Genomic DNA, 17,799 nt, shown 5'->3' with positions numbered 1-17,799 from the left:
AGGGCAGATTATATGGTGTTTAATCCTGTTTAATTGCAGAGTTAAGAGGAGAGACGAGGAGCCTCCTGGCGTTCTCACACCTGTGCAAACATCAAGAGAATTTAAAAGAGGTTGATGATAAAAAGGTCTTTACCCCACACAGTGCAGGGGGGTGGAACGTGACATTTCTGTGTTCAGACCACGCAGAACACACACACGTACACGCACTCATTATGTTCTAGTGTATACACAGCACCTCGTTTAGGGATTTGCAGTAGGGACGTGTTCCATGTTTTATTCCAGCACATCTATATGATGGGTTTGTGCATGGAGAAGGTTCGAGCTCAAATCCGACTAGGCCGTTACTCCACGTTAGAAATATTACTACTGAGAAATACATAACCCTGTCATTGTGCTTTATAAACCCCTGACTGAATTCACTTTTTATTCACTCTTTCAGGACTGTTAGTGTGAATCGTTGATTAAATATATTTCGTTTTTATATATTATATATTTTATATATATATATATATATATATATATATATATATATATATATATATATATATATAAAAGTTGTTTCTATAGATTGTATATTTGCAAATTATTCTTTTGCATTTACAGCAAAGAGGCAGAGCACATCAAGATACAGTGCAACACAGTAACATCATTAAAAGACAGTACAACCAGAGAGAAAACCAGAAATAAAATTGAAGAATGAAATGAAATAGAATAAAAGTAAAAAAAGAAAACTTATTAGAATAGAATAGAAAACTTTAAAACACAATAAATCAATCACCTTACAATGGCATGAAATAAAAACAAAAACAAAAGGAACACAACACCAGACAAGGAGAATATAGAAAAAAAAACACACAACCGATTATAAAACATTGAAGAATCATAATAAAAAAACAATAACAAACGAATCAGAATAGAATAAAATGCAGTAGATCTCATCGCGCGCGCGCGCACACACACACGCACACACAGCCTGAACGCGCATCTCGGCACGCCTGGACGCACCGCACGCGCATCTCGGTGTCTCCCGGTGAGCGTTTTCTCCGGCTGACCCAGAATGGTTCTGATGCGCATGTTCGCTCCGTAGGTCCTCCTCAGTCTCGGTTCCAAAACTTCTCCATGGCGTTGAACGTGACGCGTAACTGGACCAATCAGTTCGCGCAGCCACCGTGGCGCGTGGCCCTGTGGTCGGTGGCGTACGGTTCGGTTCTGACCGTGGGCCTGTTCGGGAACCTGGTGGTGGTCTGGATCATCGTGGCTCACCGCCGGATGCGCACCGTCACCAACTACTTCCTGCTGAACTCCGCGTTCTGCGACGCCGCCATGGCCGCATTCAACACCCTCATCAACTTCATCTACGCCGCGCACGGGGACTGGTACTTCGGGGAGGAGTACTGCAAGTTCCACAACTTCTTCCCGGTAGCCGCGGTGTTCGCCAGCATCTACTCCATGACCGCCATCTCCGTGGACCGGTACTGAGATCCACCTCTTATTATTATTATTGTTATGATTATTATTATTGATTATTATGATGATGATGATGATGATTATTATTATTATTATGATTATTATTTATAGATGTATATATTATAATAAACGCAGTGGTGTATAAATCAGCACAGAAAGCTACTAAACAATGAAACACTCCTTTACAGTAATCTCTAATTGTTTCCATTAGACCCCTCATGGGTTCCATTAGAGATTAGAACCCATACACAAAACGAACCGTGAACTTATCACTGCTGTGGTTCCTTTGTGATGTGTGATGGACCTGCCTGGACCTTAAGGGTCACTTTTGCCCCCATTTTGTGTTGTTGTTGTTATTATTATTATTATTATTATTATTATTATTATTATGTTCTTTCTCAAATCCAATCTCCACCAGAGATAAGCCTTCAGACTGAGCACAGGGGATAATATTCTTACTTATGATCTTCAGGAATTTAATTTCCTACAGCTCTCTCTCTCTCTCTCTCTCTCTCTCTCTCTCTCTCTCTCTCTCTCTCTCATAACCAAACACTAGACAAAAAAATCTGTGTAGTTCAGCCATGAAACTCATATTTTGATTGCACATGCCCAGCATCAGTGCAGATCTTTTATGGAGGGGGTTGATAATATCATATCAATATAATATGAACCCGTGTAACACAGCAGTCTTTTTTACCATCCTCAGAGTCCTCATAGCCCAATTAGAGCTTTGCTTCTCCAACCCTGTAATAGATTGTGGTGTCTGTGTGACAGGTACATGGCCATCATCCATCCTTTGAAGCCCAGATTATCAGCTACAGCCACTAAAGTGGTAATTGTGTGTATCTGGTTTCTTGCTGTGGTTCTGGCATTTCCTCTCTGCTTCTACTCCACCATCAGGACGTTACCTCGAAGAACCATCTGCTACGTCGCTTGGCCAAGACCAGCCGAAGATTCGTTGATGTATGTGTGAAACAATTTATTCGTTCGTACATGGAAGAGAACTCGTTTACTTACAGTGCTAATGATCAATTCTTCTTCTCAAGGGTTCCTCTTAAATTGTTAGGTATTGGTTTTGCTTCTGAAATATTTCTATAATGGGGAAACATTCTGCATGTGGTTCTTTACAGAACCTTTAATAGTTTCTTCAGAGTACACGCTACACTGAGTGTTGTTTATCTATCTGAGTGGAGATGTTTCACTGCTCATCCATGAAGTGTCATGGGTTCTCCTTTGGGAAAAACACTAAAGATTCCTGTATACTCTATAATTGAGGAAGAAGTAATAATTTTTTGAAGTAGAACCTCTGATTATGAAGCCTTCATCATCTGATTTTTTATTTTTTTTGTTTTTTTTGTTTCCTCCAAAATAATCATAACCATTGAATTATATATCTGATACCACACCTTTGTGATTTTCCATGTTCCAGGTATCACACCATAGTGTCTGTGCTGGTCTATATGCTGCCCCTTGTGGTGATGGGAATTGCTTACACCATCATCGGAGTGACTCTGTGGGGAAGTGAAATTCCAGGAGACTCGTCAGACAACTATCACGGGCAACTACGTGCCAAGAGGAAGGTAGAAGTTCAGGCGTTAGTGAAATAGCACGATATAGCGTAAACACCAAATACGGTTATAATTGAAACCTGAATGTGAAGATTGGGAGCACTGATATAAATCTAATAGTCGTTTATATCAGCAGTATATCACTGTATGTACATACTTCAGCATCTTCACAACCCGACCATTACAGCCATACGAGGTGGTATCAAAAAGTTTCAAGACTAGTTCTGTAACACACCAACAGATGGCAGCACAAGGCTGCACGCACAGTCGCAGAGAGCGCCGAACTTAAGTCGGTAGGCCAAAAGACATAGTCCACATCGAGATTCTGCTATTCTGACTACTTGCCCTCTTCCCGAAGATGAAGATCCAGCTCGAAGTTCACCATTTTGACACCATTGCTGAGAAGGTGCTTGACATGCTTTGAGAAGAAGAATTCCAGAAGAACGTGATACGTGGTTTTTTCCCAAACTCACCACTAGGCATGGAATTGTATAGTATGTATCAGTATCATTAGTTTCCCTTCACTGAACTAAGATGCTGTAGACGAAGCACTCTCCAAGACGTGGCTATTGGTGTGAAGGTTGAAGTTGAGTGTCCTGCCCAGAGCCCTGACCTCCTCAACCCCACTGAACACCTATGGGATGGACTGGACACCAACCTCGTTATCTCACAAATGCTCTTGTAGCTGAACGTAGGCTTCCCCAGAGAGTGTTCATTAAAACACCAAGCACAGAGGGAATATATCTGGAATGAGACGTTTAACGAGAGTGTGTGGGTGTGATGGTCAGGGATGCAGAAACACCATGTGACCGTTTCTCATGAAGACATCATCCGGGTTTATTCCCACTGTGCTGCAGGAATCTCTCAATATTAATACAGTTTAGACCCACAGATTAAGGTCATTTGTGTAAGTACAGGCCAGCTGTGAGCTTAATACACACACACACACACACACACACACCCACCATGTATTATTCCAGAATCAGATCAGTTGGGATCTCATGTCATATACTTTTCTAATCCAGTGCTAAAGGTTGAGGGGGTTGATGTGTTTGAACCAGAGCTGGATGATGTGGATGAATGGATGATGTAGAGGAGGTGAATGAGCTGGATGGGGAGCATGAGGTGGAGGAGGCAAGTGAGGTCGATGAGGTGGAGGAGATGTAGCTTGCAAGTGAGGTGGAGGAGGTGAGTGAGAAGGTGAAGGAGGTGAGTGAGGAGGTGGAGGAGGTGAGTGATTAGGTGAGTGAGGAGGTGAATGAGGAGGTGAAGGAGGTAAGTGAGGAGAATGGGGTGGAAAAGGTGGAGGGGAGAAGCAAAGAGGAGGTAAATGGCTAATGTGGTTGAAGATGCGGTGAATGAGGTCAGTATGGTGGAGGAGATATCGAAGGTGAAGGAGGTAAGTGACGTGGTGGAGGAGGTAAATGAGGCTGGCTGATGTGGCTGATGAAGATGAGGTGGAGAAGGTAAATGATTCGGCGGATGAAGATGATGTAAAGAAGGTAAATGAAATGGCTGATGTGGTTGATGAAGATGAGATGGATGATGTGGAGAAGGTAAATGAGATGACTGATGTGGCTGATGAAGATGAGATGGATGATGTGGAGAAGGTAAATGATGTGGATAATGGGGATGATGATGATGAGGTGGATGATGTGGTGGAGGTGGATAATGGGGATGATGATGATGAGGTGGATGATGTGGTGGAGGTGGATAATGGGTATGATAAGGATGAGGTGGATGATGTGGTGGAGGTGGATAATGGGGATGATGAAGATGAGGTGGATGATGTGGTGGAGGTGGATAATGGGGATGATGAAGATGAGGTGGATGATGTGGTGGAGGTGGATAATGGGGATGATGAAGATGAGGTGGATGATGTGGTGGAGGTGGATAATGGGGATGATGAAGATGAGGTGGATGATGTGGTGGAGGTGGATAATGGGGATGATGGGAAAAATGTGTGACTGTAATATAATTTCTGTTAGAATTTTTATATGTATAATTTATACGAACTAAATAATGACTCTTAAAAAACACAAATGATTTACTTTAAATGCTTCTAAATAATTTGTCGACAAAAATTTGGAAAAGCTTCATTGGAGAGATTCTTCATCCAAAAATATCTGGTGTGCTTCATATATTTAATAATATAAAGCACCTTGATATCCGTCCAAACTGAGACACGGCACTGAGCCAGCGTGTAGTTCTGTCCCATTTCATTTCTGCAGCCAACACACCTGAGCCAGGTACCCCAGGGCAAATTACTGGCTCAGGTGTGTGTGTGTGTGTGTTCCAGCCTTGCTGTCTTATACCTCACTCTCCAGACATCACTTATTCCTGTAATCATCATATCTACTGTTTGATCATCACTAAAGAACATCCGCCTCTTCATCATCCTCCCAACCACCCACCCACACACACACACACACACACACACACACACACAGCTCTGCGTCATCAATAACCTTTACCTGCTTTGTGTTTGGTGACTCGGTGTCTCTCGGTCCTCATTAAACTACACCTGGTGCTCTTTAGTACTCGAGTTTCTTTTGAGAGTGTTTTATCCGGCAGGGTTCCTCACTCATTATGGACAGCGTGCTTTGTCTTCAGATGATGGACCGTTCTTGTGTGTGTGTGTGTGTGTGTGGATTGTAAAGAAATCTCGATGTCTCTCTGGATTATCAGGGACCAGATTAATGATTCTACACAGCAACATATAAAAATGTCCAACTGATTGAGGGATCATTTCAATCCAGATCTTTTCTTAATGGAGTTGCTGTAGAACGTGTATGAACTTCAGTCTATGATAAATTCCCGGCTCTCAGGTTTTCAACTCATTTTTATGAGACTTCATGAGATGGTGGAACGGTGGGTTCTCTGGTGGGTTTCTCGAGGTGGTCTTCAGTTTTGGATTTTTAAAAGGAACAAAAGTAGATCAGGAGGCATCGATGCATGTCACCTGCCAGAACACCACGAGTTAACCTTAGGCACTAGTTCACATATTATTTATTTGCATATTATTGTGTGTGAACGCTTCAGGTTTATTGCTTTCCTTTCTATTGCTTTTTATTTGCATATAAAAATTGTACTGTTGTTTAAACGTTGGCGTATGAACTCAAACCCATTTTCTGTCCCCAGGTGGTAAAGATGATGATTGTTGTGGTGGTGACCTTTGCCCTTTGCTGGCTGCCGTATCACGTGTACTTTATCGTAACCGGACTGAACAAACAATTAAACAAGAGAAAGTCCATTCAGCAGGTTTACCTCTCAGTGCTGTGGCTGGCCATGAGCTCCACCATGTACAACCCTATCATCTACTGCTGCCTCAACAACAGGTCTCACACACACACACACACACACACACACACACACACAGAGATTGGAGCTGTTTACGGTGTTTAAAAGCCGTAGTAATGAAGCGGTACATTAGACGCACTCTGATTTATTAGTGATATTGCTGTGCAGTGGATTGTGCTCTTTTATTAGGCTATAAAAAAAACCTTGAAGTAGCCGTTCTTTTTATAAGGCAATTCAGGAAGCCTTATTTTATATATAGATAAATATTCAGAGGGAATGTCTATCTGGTAAAAGGGTAATTAAAATGAGAAAAAATGTGGGATTTCAATTGTAATTCACCCTACCGCCAGCAGAGGGGGTTGATTAGATTTACTCGCTGAAACGTTTATAAACTAAAAGTTACACGTACTTCACAGCAGAAATTCTTTCTTCGCATATCCCAGTGATGTTAGGAAGCTGGGGTCAGAGCACAGGGTCAGCCATGATGATACAGCACCCCTGGAGAGGGTTGGGAGCCTTGCCCTAAGAGTGGCGATAACAAATCGGTGCTGTGGAAATAAGGTTAAATCCAATCTAAATCTGGATCAGCTCGAGGGAACCCTCAATAGGTTTGAAATTAAACTTTACAGTAGCATATCTAGTGTATTTTTGTGAACTATTAATGAATAATAATGCATTTAAGACCCCTTCTCAAAACAAACCTCCACCATGTTGTTTAACGACAGTAAAAACCCCAATCCTCTTTAGACTATCCACAGCGACAATGAGACGCTCGATCGCTTCATCTCTTTTTGTATTTCTGACATTTAAAAGCCCTCCGCAGCGTACAGATTATCTCCCGTGGTCCTGCAGGTTCAGAGCTGGCTTCAAAAAGGCTTTCCGCTGGTGTCCTTTCATCCACGTATCGAGCTATGACGAGTTGGAACTACGTACGGCGAGACTCCACCCGCGGAACCGTAGCAGCATGTGCACGCTGTCCCGCGTCGACACCAGCGTCCTCGGCGAAGACCCTCGCCAGACCAACCGCAAGAGCACCAGATCTCTGAACCACACCGAGATCAACAGCACCAAAGCTAGTCCTCCTCCCACCAAATACGGCCTGTACACTGACGCAAGCTCCGCCTTCAAGCACTTTGATTGACTGAAATGTTGATCTTCCATCCGTTTCTGTTTTCATACTGTAGCATGGTGAAGCTCTGAACCTCTGGCCGAAGCAACCAGGCCAGAATTCACGTTAAAAAACGTTACAAAAATGCGATCGTTGTTCTGAAGTCTGCTGTAATTAAATGTTCACGTGTATTTATTGTAAATTCGACCGTGGTGTTGGTGGAACGTGTACAGATGAGCTTTACTCATGACGCACACACTGAATATTGTTAAATGTATTTAGTCACATGACGTGAGAATCTTCTTGAGATGAAAACACTACCTGCATGCTAAAGGTGTTATAGGGTAAAATCCAGATGTTGTCCTGGATTTCCTTGTTGTTTGTAGATCATATGATCATATGTTTTGTAGTAAATGTCAAAAACTGTAATATCGAAACGTCTATTTTGTGATGAATAAAAGAGACTCGTGGTCTGGGATTCCTTTTCCACTGATCAATCACTGATCTCAGAGCTGATTTCTATGATTTATAAGAAACTGATCATGTAAACGGTAAGAATTCAGTAGTGTTCTGAAATCCAGCAGTGAGGTGAAGGTGGAAGGTGATAGATCTTTAATCTGATCTTACTGAGGAAGCAAAGTGGTTCAAACAGCAGCACCAAAAAGTCATGGAAATCTGTTGATCTGTAGATTTTATGGAGAACAGTGTACAGATGTGCAATGTAGATTTTATGCCATGAAGAATAGTGTACAGATGTGCATACTTTAACAATGGTCAAAATTAAAACTAAATGTAAAAGATAAGTAGATGATTTATGGCAGTTTAAAGTCCGATGGTGAAAACACACACACACACACACACACACACACACACTTGCTATTTGTTCCAGATCTCCTAGGTGGAGCTATTTCAAACCGAAAGTAAAACCTGATCTTTTTTCCCTTCCGTGCGGGTGGAAATGGATGAATAAGATTCCCTTATTTTGGAAATATATCCCTTGTTTTTTTATACATTTGGGATATATTTTTTCATTAAAAGCTCTGTGAGCACACACGGTTCCCTACAGCCATGATTTCAGGTAAGAAGAAGCTTCTTTGCCGTTTATTCTCATTCGATGTTCCGCATGAGTGATAAAGTGCTGCAGATGTGTGACGTCACGGGATTATGTAACGTTCCAGACAGCAGACAGAATAAAATCCTACTGTAGATCATTTCATATCACGCCGATTTCAGGGATTTTTTAAATATTTTGAACGTTTTCGGTAGAAATCCCTGGTCAGGGACTGCGGTCAAGCTTAGGATGAAAATACCTGATAGAGAGAAAAGACAATTCATCAAAAAAAAAGAATGTATTTCTATTTTCATGAGAACACAAATACAAATTCGTGTTTGTGGTGTAAATATATATAATAATGACCCATATTTATACACTCAAACATCTTATTGTATAGTCTTTACTACTATATAGTACAATTTAAAGGCAAAAAAATCACCTTTATTTTATTTTATTTTATTTTATATGTTAATTGATAATTCATTCAGTTGTTCTTCACTCAAAGTGACCCTGATTAACCCTCTCATTCATTCAAAGAATTCTTATATAGTGTGTATACTCTAGTATAGATTACACTATACTATACTACTATACTAATTATACAAAATTATATTATATTTTAATATCTTTTTATTTCGTCTTCTTCCATTAGGGGGCGCCACAGCGAATCATCCGTCTCCATCCCCTCTGTCCTCTACATCTGCCTCTTTCACACCAACTACCTGCATGTCTTCCCTCACCACATCCATAAACCTGCTCCTTGGTCTTCCTCTTTTCCTCCTTCCTGGTGTCTCCATCCTCAGCATTCTCCTACTGATATACCCCATGTCCCTCCTCTGAACATGTCCAAACCATCTCAATCTCACCTCCCTCACCTTGTCTCCAAAACATCCTACATGTGCTGTCTAAAAAACTTTTTTCTAATCCTGTCCATCGTCGTCACTCCCAATATAAATCTCAGACTCTTCAGCTCTGCTACCTCCAGCTCCACCTCCTGTCTTTTACTCAATGCCACTGTCTCTAAACCATACAACATCTCAGGAATATAATATTCAAATATTAATAGTCATTTGAATATTAATATACAAATGATTTAAATATGAATACAGTAATAGACAGGAATTATTTCGCCTTTGCTTTTCTCGAAAACTTTAAACGATAATGCGGTGATCATCGGAGAAGATTTTTTGAGTGAAGATCAAATCAATTAAGTAGCAAACATACGAAGAAAAACTTGTTTTTTTTATGTGTTTGAATATGAAATAATTCAAATTCACTGATGTTTGCGGTGATTTTTAGCTTTACAATTTATTGTATCATTTTTAAAGATTATACAGTGAGTGGTTGTCTATGGGCCATACATTTATGATTTATGATTTTATGTATAAAAAAGTCGAAATTGTATTGTATGTGTTCTAATGAATAATAGAAATACGTAGATGTTCTGTAAAGATGGTGTTCTGAAGCGGTTTTAGAATAGAACGTTCATTTAGTGCAGGTGTAAATTTAATGCAGTGGAAACATCAACAATGATGGAACTAGAATGAATAGACTTTTAGTGATGAGGTTCTGTTTTGGTCAAGTCAAGTCAAGGAAAAACCCTTCGATGTTACGAGAAAGAAACCTTAAGAGGAACCAGACTGAAAAGGGTCCGCCCCACATTTGGGTGACATCAAGAGTGTGATTATAGTCTTTAGAAGCTACTGAGCAACTCATAAAATAGCTCAACATTTGAGATCATTATAAATCCAACACCAGCTTCTCCATACCAGAGCTTTAAAACACTGAGAGGTCCAGTGTCCAAACACTACATGAGGTGGGATCCAAATGGCGCTGGAACGTCTCTACATGGTCCGGGGTGTTTGCGGCATCTTCTTCTTGAAAGGTCCATGATCTTCATGAGCTGGAGCAACCTCAGGATGCTTCGGGATGGGGAGAGAAAGAGAAGCAGTGGAGAGAAATTAGCGTAGCTGCTGTTCATGATATTAACAGCACAAGTTGATAATGTGATGTGATCAGATGTTCTGGAGCACAAGGTTATGATATGTGATGTGTGTTATGTGTAGGCTTTGCTAAAAAGATACGTCTTTAATCTGCACTTAAACTGGGAGAGTGTGTCTGAGCCCCGAACACTGTCAGGAAGACTATTCCAGAGTTTAGGAGCTAAATGTGAGAATGTTCTACCACCTTTAGTGGAGTTTGCTATTCTAGGAACTACTAGAAGTCCAGAGTTTTGAGATCTCAGGGAGCGTGATGGATCGTAGCGTGTTAGAAGACTGGAGAGATACATGGAGATAAACCATTTCAATAACTTTCACATGTTGAAGGTCTTCACTTCTTCTGTTAACAGCTCTACCACTGAGATGGTTTTCACTGCTCCTTTTCTCAGCTCTCATCCATCAGACTTCTTCTGGTCAGTGTAATTATTTATTCACATAATCAGCTTTAACAGACATCACTCTAGACTCTGTTCTTATAAAAGATCATACACAGTGATTTAAATAGACATGATGCTGATTTTGGGTCTAAAATCTTCTCCAGGATTATTTTCAGTGAAGGTTCAGTCTCCAGTCTCGGGGCTCCTCGGTTCCTCTGTGTCTCTTCCCTGTAGTCTTGAAAACAACTTGGATGCTCGACACCTGGAGGTGCGCTGGTATCGTCCCAAATTACATAATACCCCGGCCCTGTTCTACAAAGACACACAGATCCAGAAGAATCCTGTAGATGTTCAGTACCAGGGCAGAGTGTTCCTGTTAGGAGACCTGGAGAAAGGAGATGTCTCCATGAAACTGGAGAACCTGACTCTAGCAGATAGAGGAGACTATGTGTGCCATGTAAAAAGTGATGACTGGTATGACAAGGCCACGGTGTCCCTCAGAGTGAGAGGTAACGCTTCATAGACAATGTTCTTATGAACTTCTTTTTAAATTCGTGTTGTATTGACTTACTTTCTCTTTCTCTTTTCTCTTTCTCTCTCAGTGGTGGGATCCACTCCTGTTCTCACCTTACATGAAGCAGGAGAAGGAAAGATTAACGTTAGCTGTCACTCACATAGTTGGCTACCTGAGCCTTCAGTCATCTGGACAGATAAAGATGGGAGAGATCTGAAACATCTCAGCAATGACAAGTTCACCAACAGTAAGATCTCCTCATGTTCAGTTCCATCAGAGACACGACTACAAAGAAATATATGCTTGAAATGACAACAAAGTCTTCGTGACTTGACCTGCACAATTACTACCACCACAAACACTACCACCACAATTACTACCTACCACCCAACATGTTCTCACTTTCTTTTTCCTTAGATACTGAAGGACTTGTAGAGGTGAGCTCATGGATGATTGTGTCTCCATCTGAGTCTGAGTGGATCTCCTGCTCTGTGGGTTTGTCTGGTCAGGAGACAAAAGAGAGCAGAACAGCATTATTCATCCCTGCAGGTATCACAGATCATTCATCCTGAAAGTATCATGTATGGAAGAACATTTCTGAAAGGTAGAACTGCAGAAACAATATAATTTCGCGTGTGTGTGTGTGTGTGTGTGTGTGTGTGTGTGTGTGTGTGCAGAGTCTGGAAATAGATACCTTCTACTGATTCCAATTGTTTTGCTGCTGTGTGCTGCTGCTGGAATTACTGTCTATTGTGTACTACGTAAAAAAGGTGATAAAAGTTTATCTTCATATTTAATCAACCAGAAAATATCAAATTAAATCCAACAATAAATTGGACTGACAGACAAAAACATTCCTGTAGATCAGAAAACTATTAAGCAAAACAGTCCTGGTGGTCCATGACAAATGACTGTAGCAGTTTAATAGACCGGACAGGAATTCTTAAAGATCTGCAATTCTTCTACAGTTTCTGTAGTGTGAAGAAGAAAGAACACTGAAACATGGAAGCTGGAGCAGGTCTTCAGCAGGTCATAAAGATCTTATACAGAACATTTTTCTTTCTGTTGTAGGTCTGATTTCTAAAGGAAAACAGAAAGGAGCTGCAGAAGGTATGTGACTGGGTAAAATACACTTAATTCATTAAATTGATTACATTTATTATTTATTAAAAAAAAATTTTTTCTTTAACATCAGGAACTTTATCAGAGACTGAACCTCTAAATCAGGTCTGTGTGGAAACTCCAGATGAAAATGACTCTCCACCTGTCATTAAAGCTCCTCATGATGTGGTTGTAGGTTGGTCAGATCTCCTCATCTTTACACTTCCTACATCCACCTGATCAACACTTTATCTTCTATTACGTTTTCACCTTAAACACGATTTAAAATCTGTTTCTTTCTGCGAATAGAAATAGAGCAAAGTGCAGAAACACGACTGACTCCATCTCCAGGTAAATGTGTTTAAAGCAGCTTCAAGAACCTCGAACCTTTTCAGAAAATCCACAACCAGCTTCTGTTAGAGATTCTGTGAAAGATTTTACAACATCTGTTTCCAAGTAAAACTACAAATGGATCCATTTTGTACCGTCGTAATTATTCACTAAACCCATAAACACCAGAAGTTGTTTTATTTGAATCTGAGTGTTTTATTAATAATAAATGTTTATTGGTTAAAAGAAGAGAAATGAATTAAAACTTGATCTTCCATCTCTTCTGAAGAGACACAACATCAGAACAATTTCTATCCAAGACAATTCTAAATATGTTTCTATTTTTTCACTTTCTACTACTTCAGGTTTCACACATGATACCAACAACACAATTCCCACATTCAATAGCAGAAACGTAACTTCTACCCCTGATACCAACAACTCAACTTCTGCACCTGATACCAAGACCTCAACTTCTACACCTGATACCAACTACACAGTTCCCACATTCAATAGCAGAAACTTAACTTCTACACCTGACACAAATAACTCAACTTCCACACCTAAAACCAAGAACTCAACTTCTATCCCTGATACTAAAAACTCAACTTCTACACCTGATACCAAGAACTCAACTTTTGCACTTAATACCAAGAACTCAACTTCTACACCTGATACCAAGAACTCAACTTCTACACCTGATACAAAGAACTTAACTTCTACTCTGGATACCAAGAACTCAAATACTGCAACTGATACCAAGAACTCAACTTCTACACCTGATACCAAGAACTCAACTTCTACACCTGATACCAAGAACTCAACTTTTGCACTTGATACCAAGAACTCAACTTCTACACCTGATACCAAGAACTTAACTACCCTGATACCAAGAACTCAACTTTAACATCTGATACAAAGAACTTAACTTCTACTCTGGATACCAAGAACTCAAATTCTACACCTGATACCAAGAACTTAACTACACCTGATACCAAGAACTCAACTTCTACACCTGATACCAAGAACTCAACTTTAACATCTGATACAAAGAACTTAACTTCTACTCTGGATACCAAGAACTCAAATTCTACACCTGATACCAAGAACTTAACTTCTACACCTGATACCAAGAACTCAACTTCCACACCTAAAACCAAGAACTCAACTTCTATCCTGATGCTAAAAACTCAACTTCTACACCTGATACCAAGAACTCAATTTTTGCACTTAATACCAAGAACTCAACTTCTACACCTGATACCAAGAACTCAACTTCTACACCTGATACAAAGAACTTAACTTCTACTCTGGATACCAAGAACTCAAATACTGCAACTGATTCCAAGAACTCAAATTCTGCAACTGATACCAAGAACTCAAATACTGCAACTGATACCAAGAACTCAACTTCTACACCTGATACCAAGAACTCAACTTCTACACCTGATACCAAGAACTCAACTTTTGCACTTGATACCAAGAACTCAACTTCTACACCTGATACCAAGAACTTAACTTCTACCCCTGATACCAAGAACTCAACTTTAACATCTGATACAAAGAACTTAACTTCTACTCTGGATACCAAGAACTCAAATTCTACACCTGATACCAAGAACTTAACTTCTACACCTGATACCAAGAACTCAACTTCTACACCTGATACCAAGAACTCAACTTTAACATCTGATACAAAGAACTTAACTTCTACTCTGGATACCAAGAACTCAAATTCTACACCTGATACCAAGAACTTAACTTCTACACCTGATACCAAGAACTCAACTTCCACACCTAAAACCAAGAACTCAACTTCTATCCCTGATGCTAAAAACTCAACTTCTACACCTGATACCAAGAACTCAATTTTTGCACTTGATACCAAGAACTCAACTTCTACACCTGATACCAAGAACTCAACTTCTACACCTGATACAAAGAACTTAACTTCTACTCTGGATACCAAGAACTCAAATACTGCAACTGATTCCAAGAACTCAAATTCTGCAACTGATTCCAAGAACTCAACTTCTACACCTGATACCAAGAACTCAACTTCTACACCTGATACCAAGAACTCAACTTCTACACCTGATACCAAGAACTCAACTTTTGCACTTGATACCAAGAACTCAACTTCTACACCTGATACCAAGAACTTAACTTCTACCCCTGATACCAAGAACTCAACTTTAACATCTGATACAAAGAACTTAACTTCTACTCTGGATACCAAGAACTCAAATTCTACACCTGATACCAAGAACTTAACTTCTACACCTGATACCAAGAACTCAACTTTAGCATCTGATACCAAGAACTCAAATTCTACACCTGGTACGAAGAACTCGACTTCTACTCTGGATACCAAGAACTTAGCTTATACACCTGATAATAAGAACTCAACTTCAACACCTTATACCAAGAACTCTACTTCCACACCTGGTACCAAGAACTCAACTTCAACATCTGATACCAAGAACTCAACTTCTGCACCTGATACCAAGAACTCAACTTCTACACTTGCTTCAGGGTCTACCACTGGACACAAATCATCTAGAAGACATTTCAGACCAAGCAATAAAGATCCTTCCACCAACTCTGAAATAAAAACAGCAGATACTCAAGCAAGAAAGAGAAAAAAGGACTTTGAAGAAAAAACTGAAAATTCTCCAGAGTCCAAGCGTCTGTATGAGCCAGCAGCAGAACCTGGAGGTAAGAAATTTGGCCCAGAAGTGAAAAGTGCAGAAAATATAAAATGAAATGTAAAATATATACATAACACTGACACAAACTTTTTATCAGGTGATACTGAGATGTCAGAGGAAGATCATCCCCCAGAGGATATGGATACACAGCATAATGAAACTACTGAGGAGGCTAAAATGGAGTGTGACTGAAGTTTATGATCATTTTTCTCTTCATTTTTTGTATTGTTTATTTCATTCTGCTTTTTGTCTGTTGGTTATTTAGATTATTTTTATACACAGACTGTATATACTGTAAATATCATATAAATGGAGTGTGTAATATACATCTGTATAGAATCTGGTTATAAATAAATAGCATGAATTTTCAAGTAAAATGATTTATTAATGAAAAAAGATAATGCAAACCTAACTGTCCCCATGCCTCACACCAGCTCTATAATGAAGAATGGTGGTGGCTGCATCATGTTGTGGGGAAACTTGTCATTAACAGAGACTGAGAAATTTGTTTGATTGAAGAAAGAATGAATGAAGCAAAATATTACAAGAGAATCTGCTTCAGTCCACTGACACTTGGGAGAAAATTCAGCTTAAAGTAGGACATTGATACCAAGTCTATAGCTAGAAGCACATTGGAATGGCTAAAGAACAAAAAAGATAAATGTCCTACAGTGGTCAGTCAAGGTCCTGATCTCAACACTATTGAGAATTAGATGGAAATAGTGAGTTCTCTACACTTCCTGAGATAATATTTGCTGTTCTGAAAGGATCTGTCAGCTCTTTTCTTTATATATATGTTACCTCTGGTCAAGACATTTTGTAAACATGGTTTTTGCTTCCATTGTTAAGCTTAAGATACACACATGTTTCAGCAAAGCAAGATCTTTGGATTTTATTGTAAAGTGAGAGAGGAGATGGAGATGTTCAGGTTGAACTTATGTTTAATATTAATGTGAAAATATTTTAATAGATGGTTTCTCTCATTCTCCAGTCTGAACACAAACCTGTCTCTTTATTCCAGCTCTATGGGCGGAGCTATTTCAAACCAAATGTGAAAGTGAATCGTTTTACTCTGTGTTTGTAAATGGATTAACAGGATTCAGAAATATTTTACACATCATTCAGTTCCTCGTGTTTTTTTTGAAGGCGCTCTGAGCAGACAGCGTATCCTGCTGCCATGATTTCAGGTAAGAGGAAGCTTCGATGTGGTTTATTCTTTTCTGTGTTGTGTATGAACAGTGACATTGTGACTGCAGATAGGTCATGTTATTTTATTATACTGATTTTATTAAACTGATTCAGTTTTCCAAACAGAGACAAATCAAATCTTACAAATACTATTTAATAATAAATACTTGTATTATAAATAATTATAAACTGTAATTTATTTGTAGAACAGAATGTTGATTTAACGAAAATGTGTTAAACATGTAGAAAAATCCTTTTCTGATTCTAAATGTAATATACATGTTACATTCCCACTGTGGCTTTACCGGGTGGAGGGGACAATTAACAGTGTTGGATTAAAATGATAATAGGACCAGAGGGTAGAATGGTTTTAGTGATTGACAATACGAATGACAGAGGGCACAAAAACTGTGCAGGGTTGCCAGGTGAAACTAAACATACACAGGCAAGAAAACATGGACAGTGCCAAAATAAATTACCATTAATGTTTACTCTAGGCTCTATTTTAAATATCTTACCTAACTAACAAACTATATATCGGACTAGACTAGGCTAAGCTACTTAAATACAAGGGTTGACACCTGCCCTTTAACCTACGGTGCCTAGACAATTACAAGACCTACATGGTGAAATGTTAACATGTACACAGTCTTATGCTTCTAAACAAACTCCCTCTGACAAGGTATCAGGGTGCAACCTTTTCCACTTCTTCTGGACAGACTCTTGCTCTTTATTGAAAATAAATAAATAAATCCCCCTTTAGTAAAACAGCAGAGAGCCAGAGACAACAAAACAAGAACACAAGTGGTGGGGAAGAGAGAAAGAGATACAAAACAGCAGTGACTCACAACACCACCATAACATTAAATCACCTGCCTAACATTGTTTACAGAGACACACAAGCAGTGTGTTTCAGTGTACATGTGCGAGAAGCTTTATCCTGGTGAAAAAGGACTCCAGCTTAGGGGACAAGATATAATTAAACGGGTGTAATTGTCTCTGCAACAGTGTTTAGGTAGATATTAAAGTGTTAGGCGAAGAGGCCAGAGGGGAGAGCAAAGCCAGCAAAGCGGATTGGCGA

At 39.6% G+C, this 17,799-nt stretch overlaps 2 protein-coding genes across 3 annotated transcripts in view; both read left to right on the top strand.

Moving 5' to 3' along the window:
- The first annotated feature begins 860 nt into the window (after positions 1-860).
- On the top strand, positions 861-7,921 carry tacr3l (tachykinin receptor 3-like). Of its 2 annotated transcripts, XR_006924792.1 has the most exons (6): positions 861-1,472; positions 2,242-2,430; positions 2,897-3,047; positions 6,177-6,373; positions 7,188-7,552; positions 7,596-7,921. XR_006924792.1 is itself a non-coding variant. In XM_046842473.1 (5 exons), the coding sequence occupies exons 1-5, from the start codon at positions 1,120-1,122 to the stop codon at positions 7,474-7,476; spliced, it is 1,179 nt and encodes a 392-aa protein (XP_046698429.1). In that variant the 5' UTR covers positions 861-1,119; the 3' UTR covers positions 7,477-7,921. The 2 variants fall into 2 exon arrangements, 1 of the variants encoding a protein (XP_046698429.1); XM_046842473.1 differs by having other exon boundaries at positions 7,188-7,921.
- Positions 7,922-8,346: 425 nt separating this feature from the next.
- LOC124381200 (mucin-2) overlaps positions 8,347-17,799 on the top strand; it is a 39,699-nt gene continuing 30,246 nt past the window's right edge. The window contains 3 exon segments of the mRNA XM_046842617.1: positions 8,347-8,521; positions 10,848-10,910; positions 11,039-11,383. Coding sequence (XP_046698573.1) covers positions 8,512-8,521; positions 10,848-10,910; positions 11,039-11,383 — 418 coding nt within the window. The 5' untranslated portion in view covers positions 8,347-8,511.

This window comes from Silurus meridionalis, chromosome 28, assembly GCF_014805685.1.
Source record: "Silurus meridionalis isolate SWU-2019-XX chromosome 28, ASM1480568v1, whole genome shotgun sequence".
Taxonomy (NCBI): domain Eukaryota; kingdom Metazoa; phylum Chordata; class Actinopteri; order Siluriformes; family Siluridae; genus Silurus; species Silurus meridionalis.
Note: the sequence above shows the minus strand (reverse complement) of the source record. Positions and strands in the feature narration are given on the sequence as shown.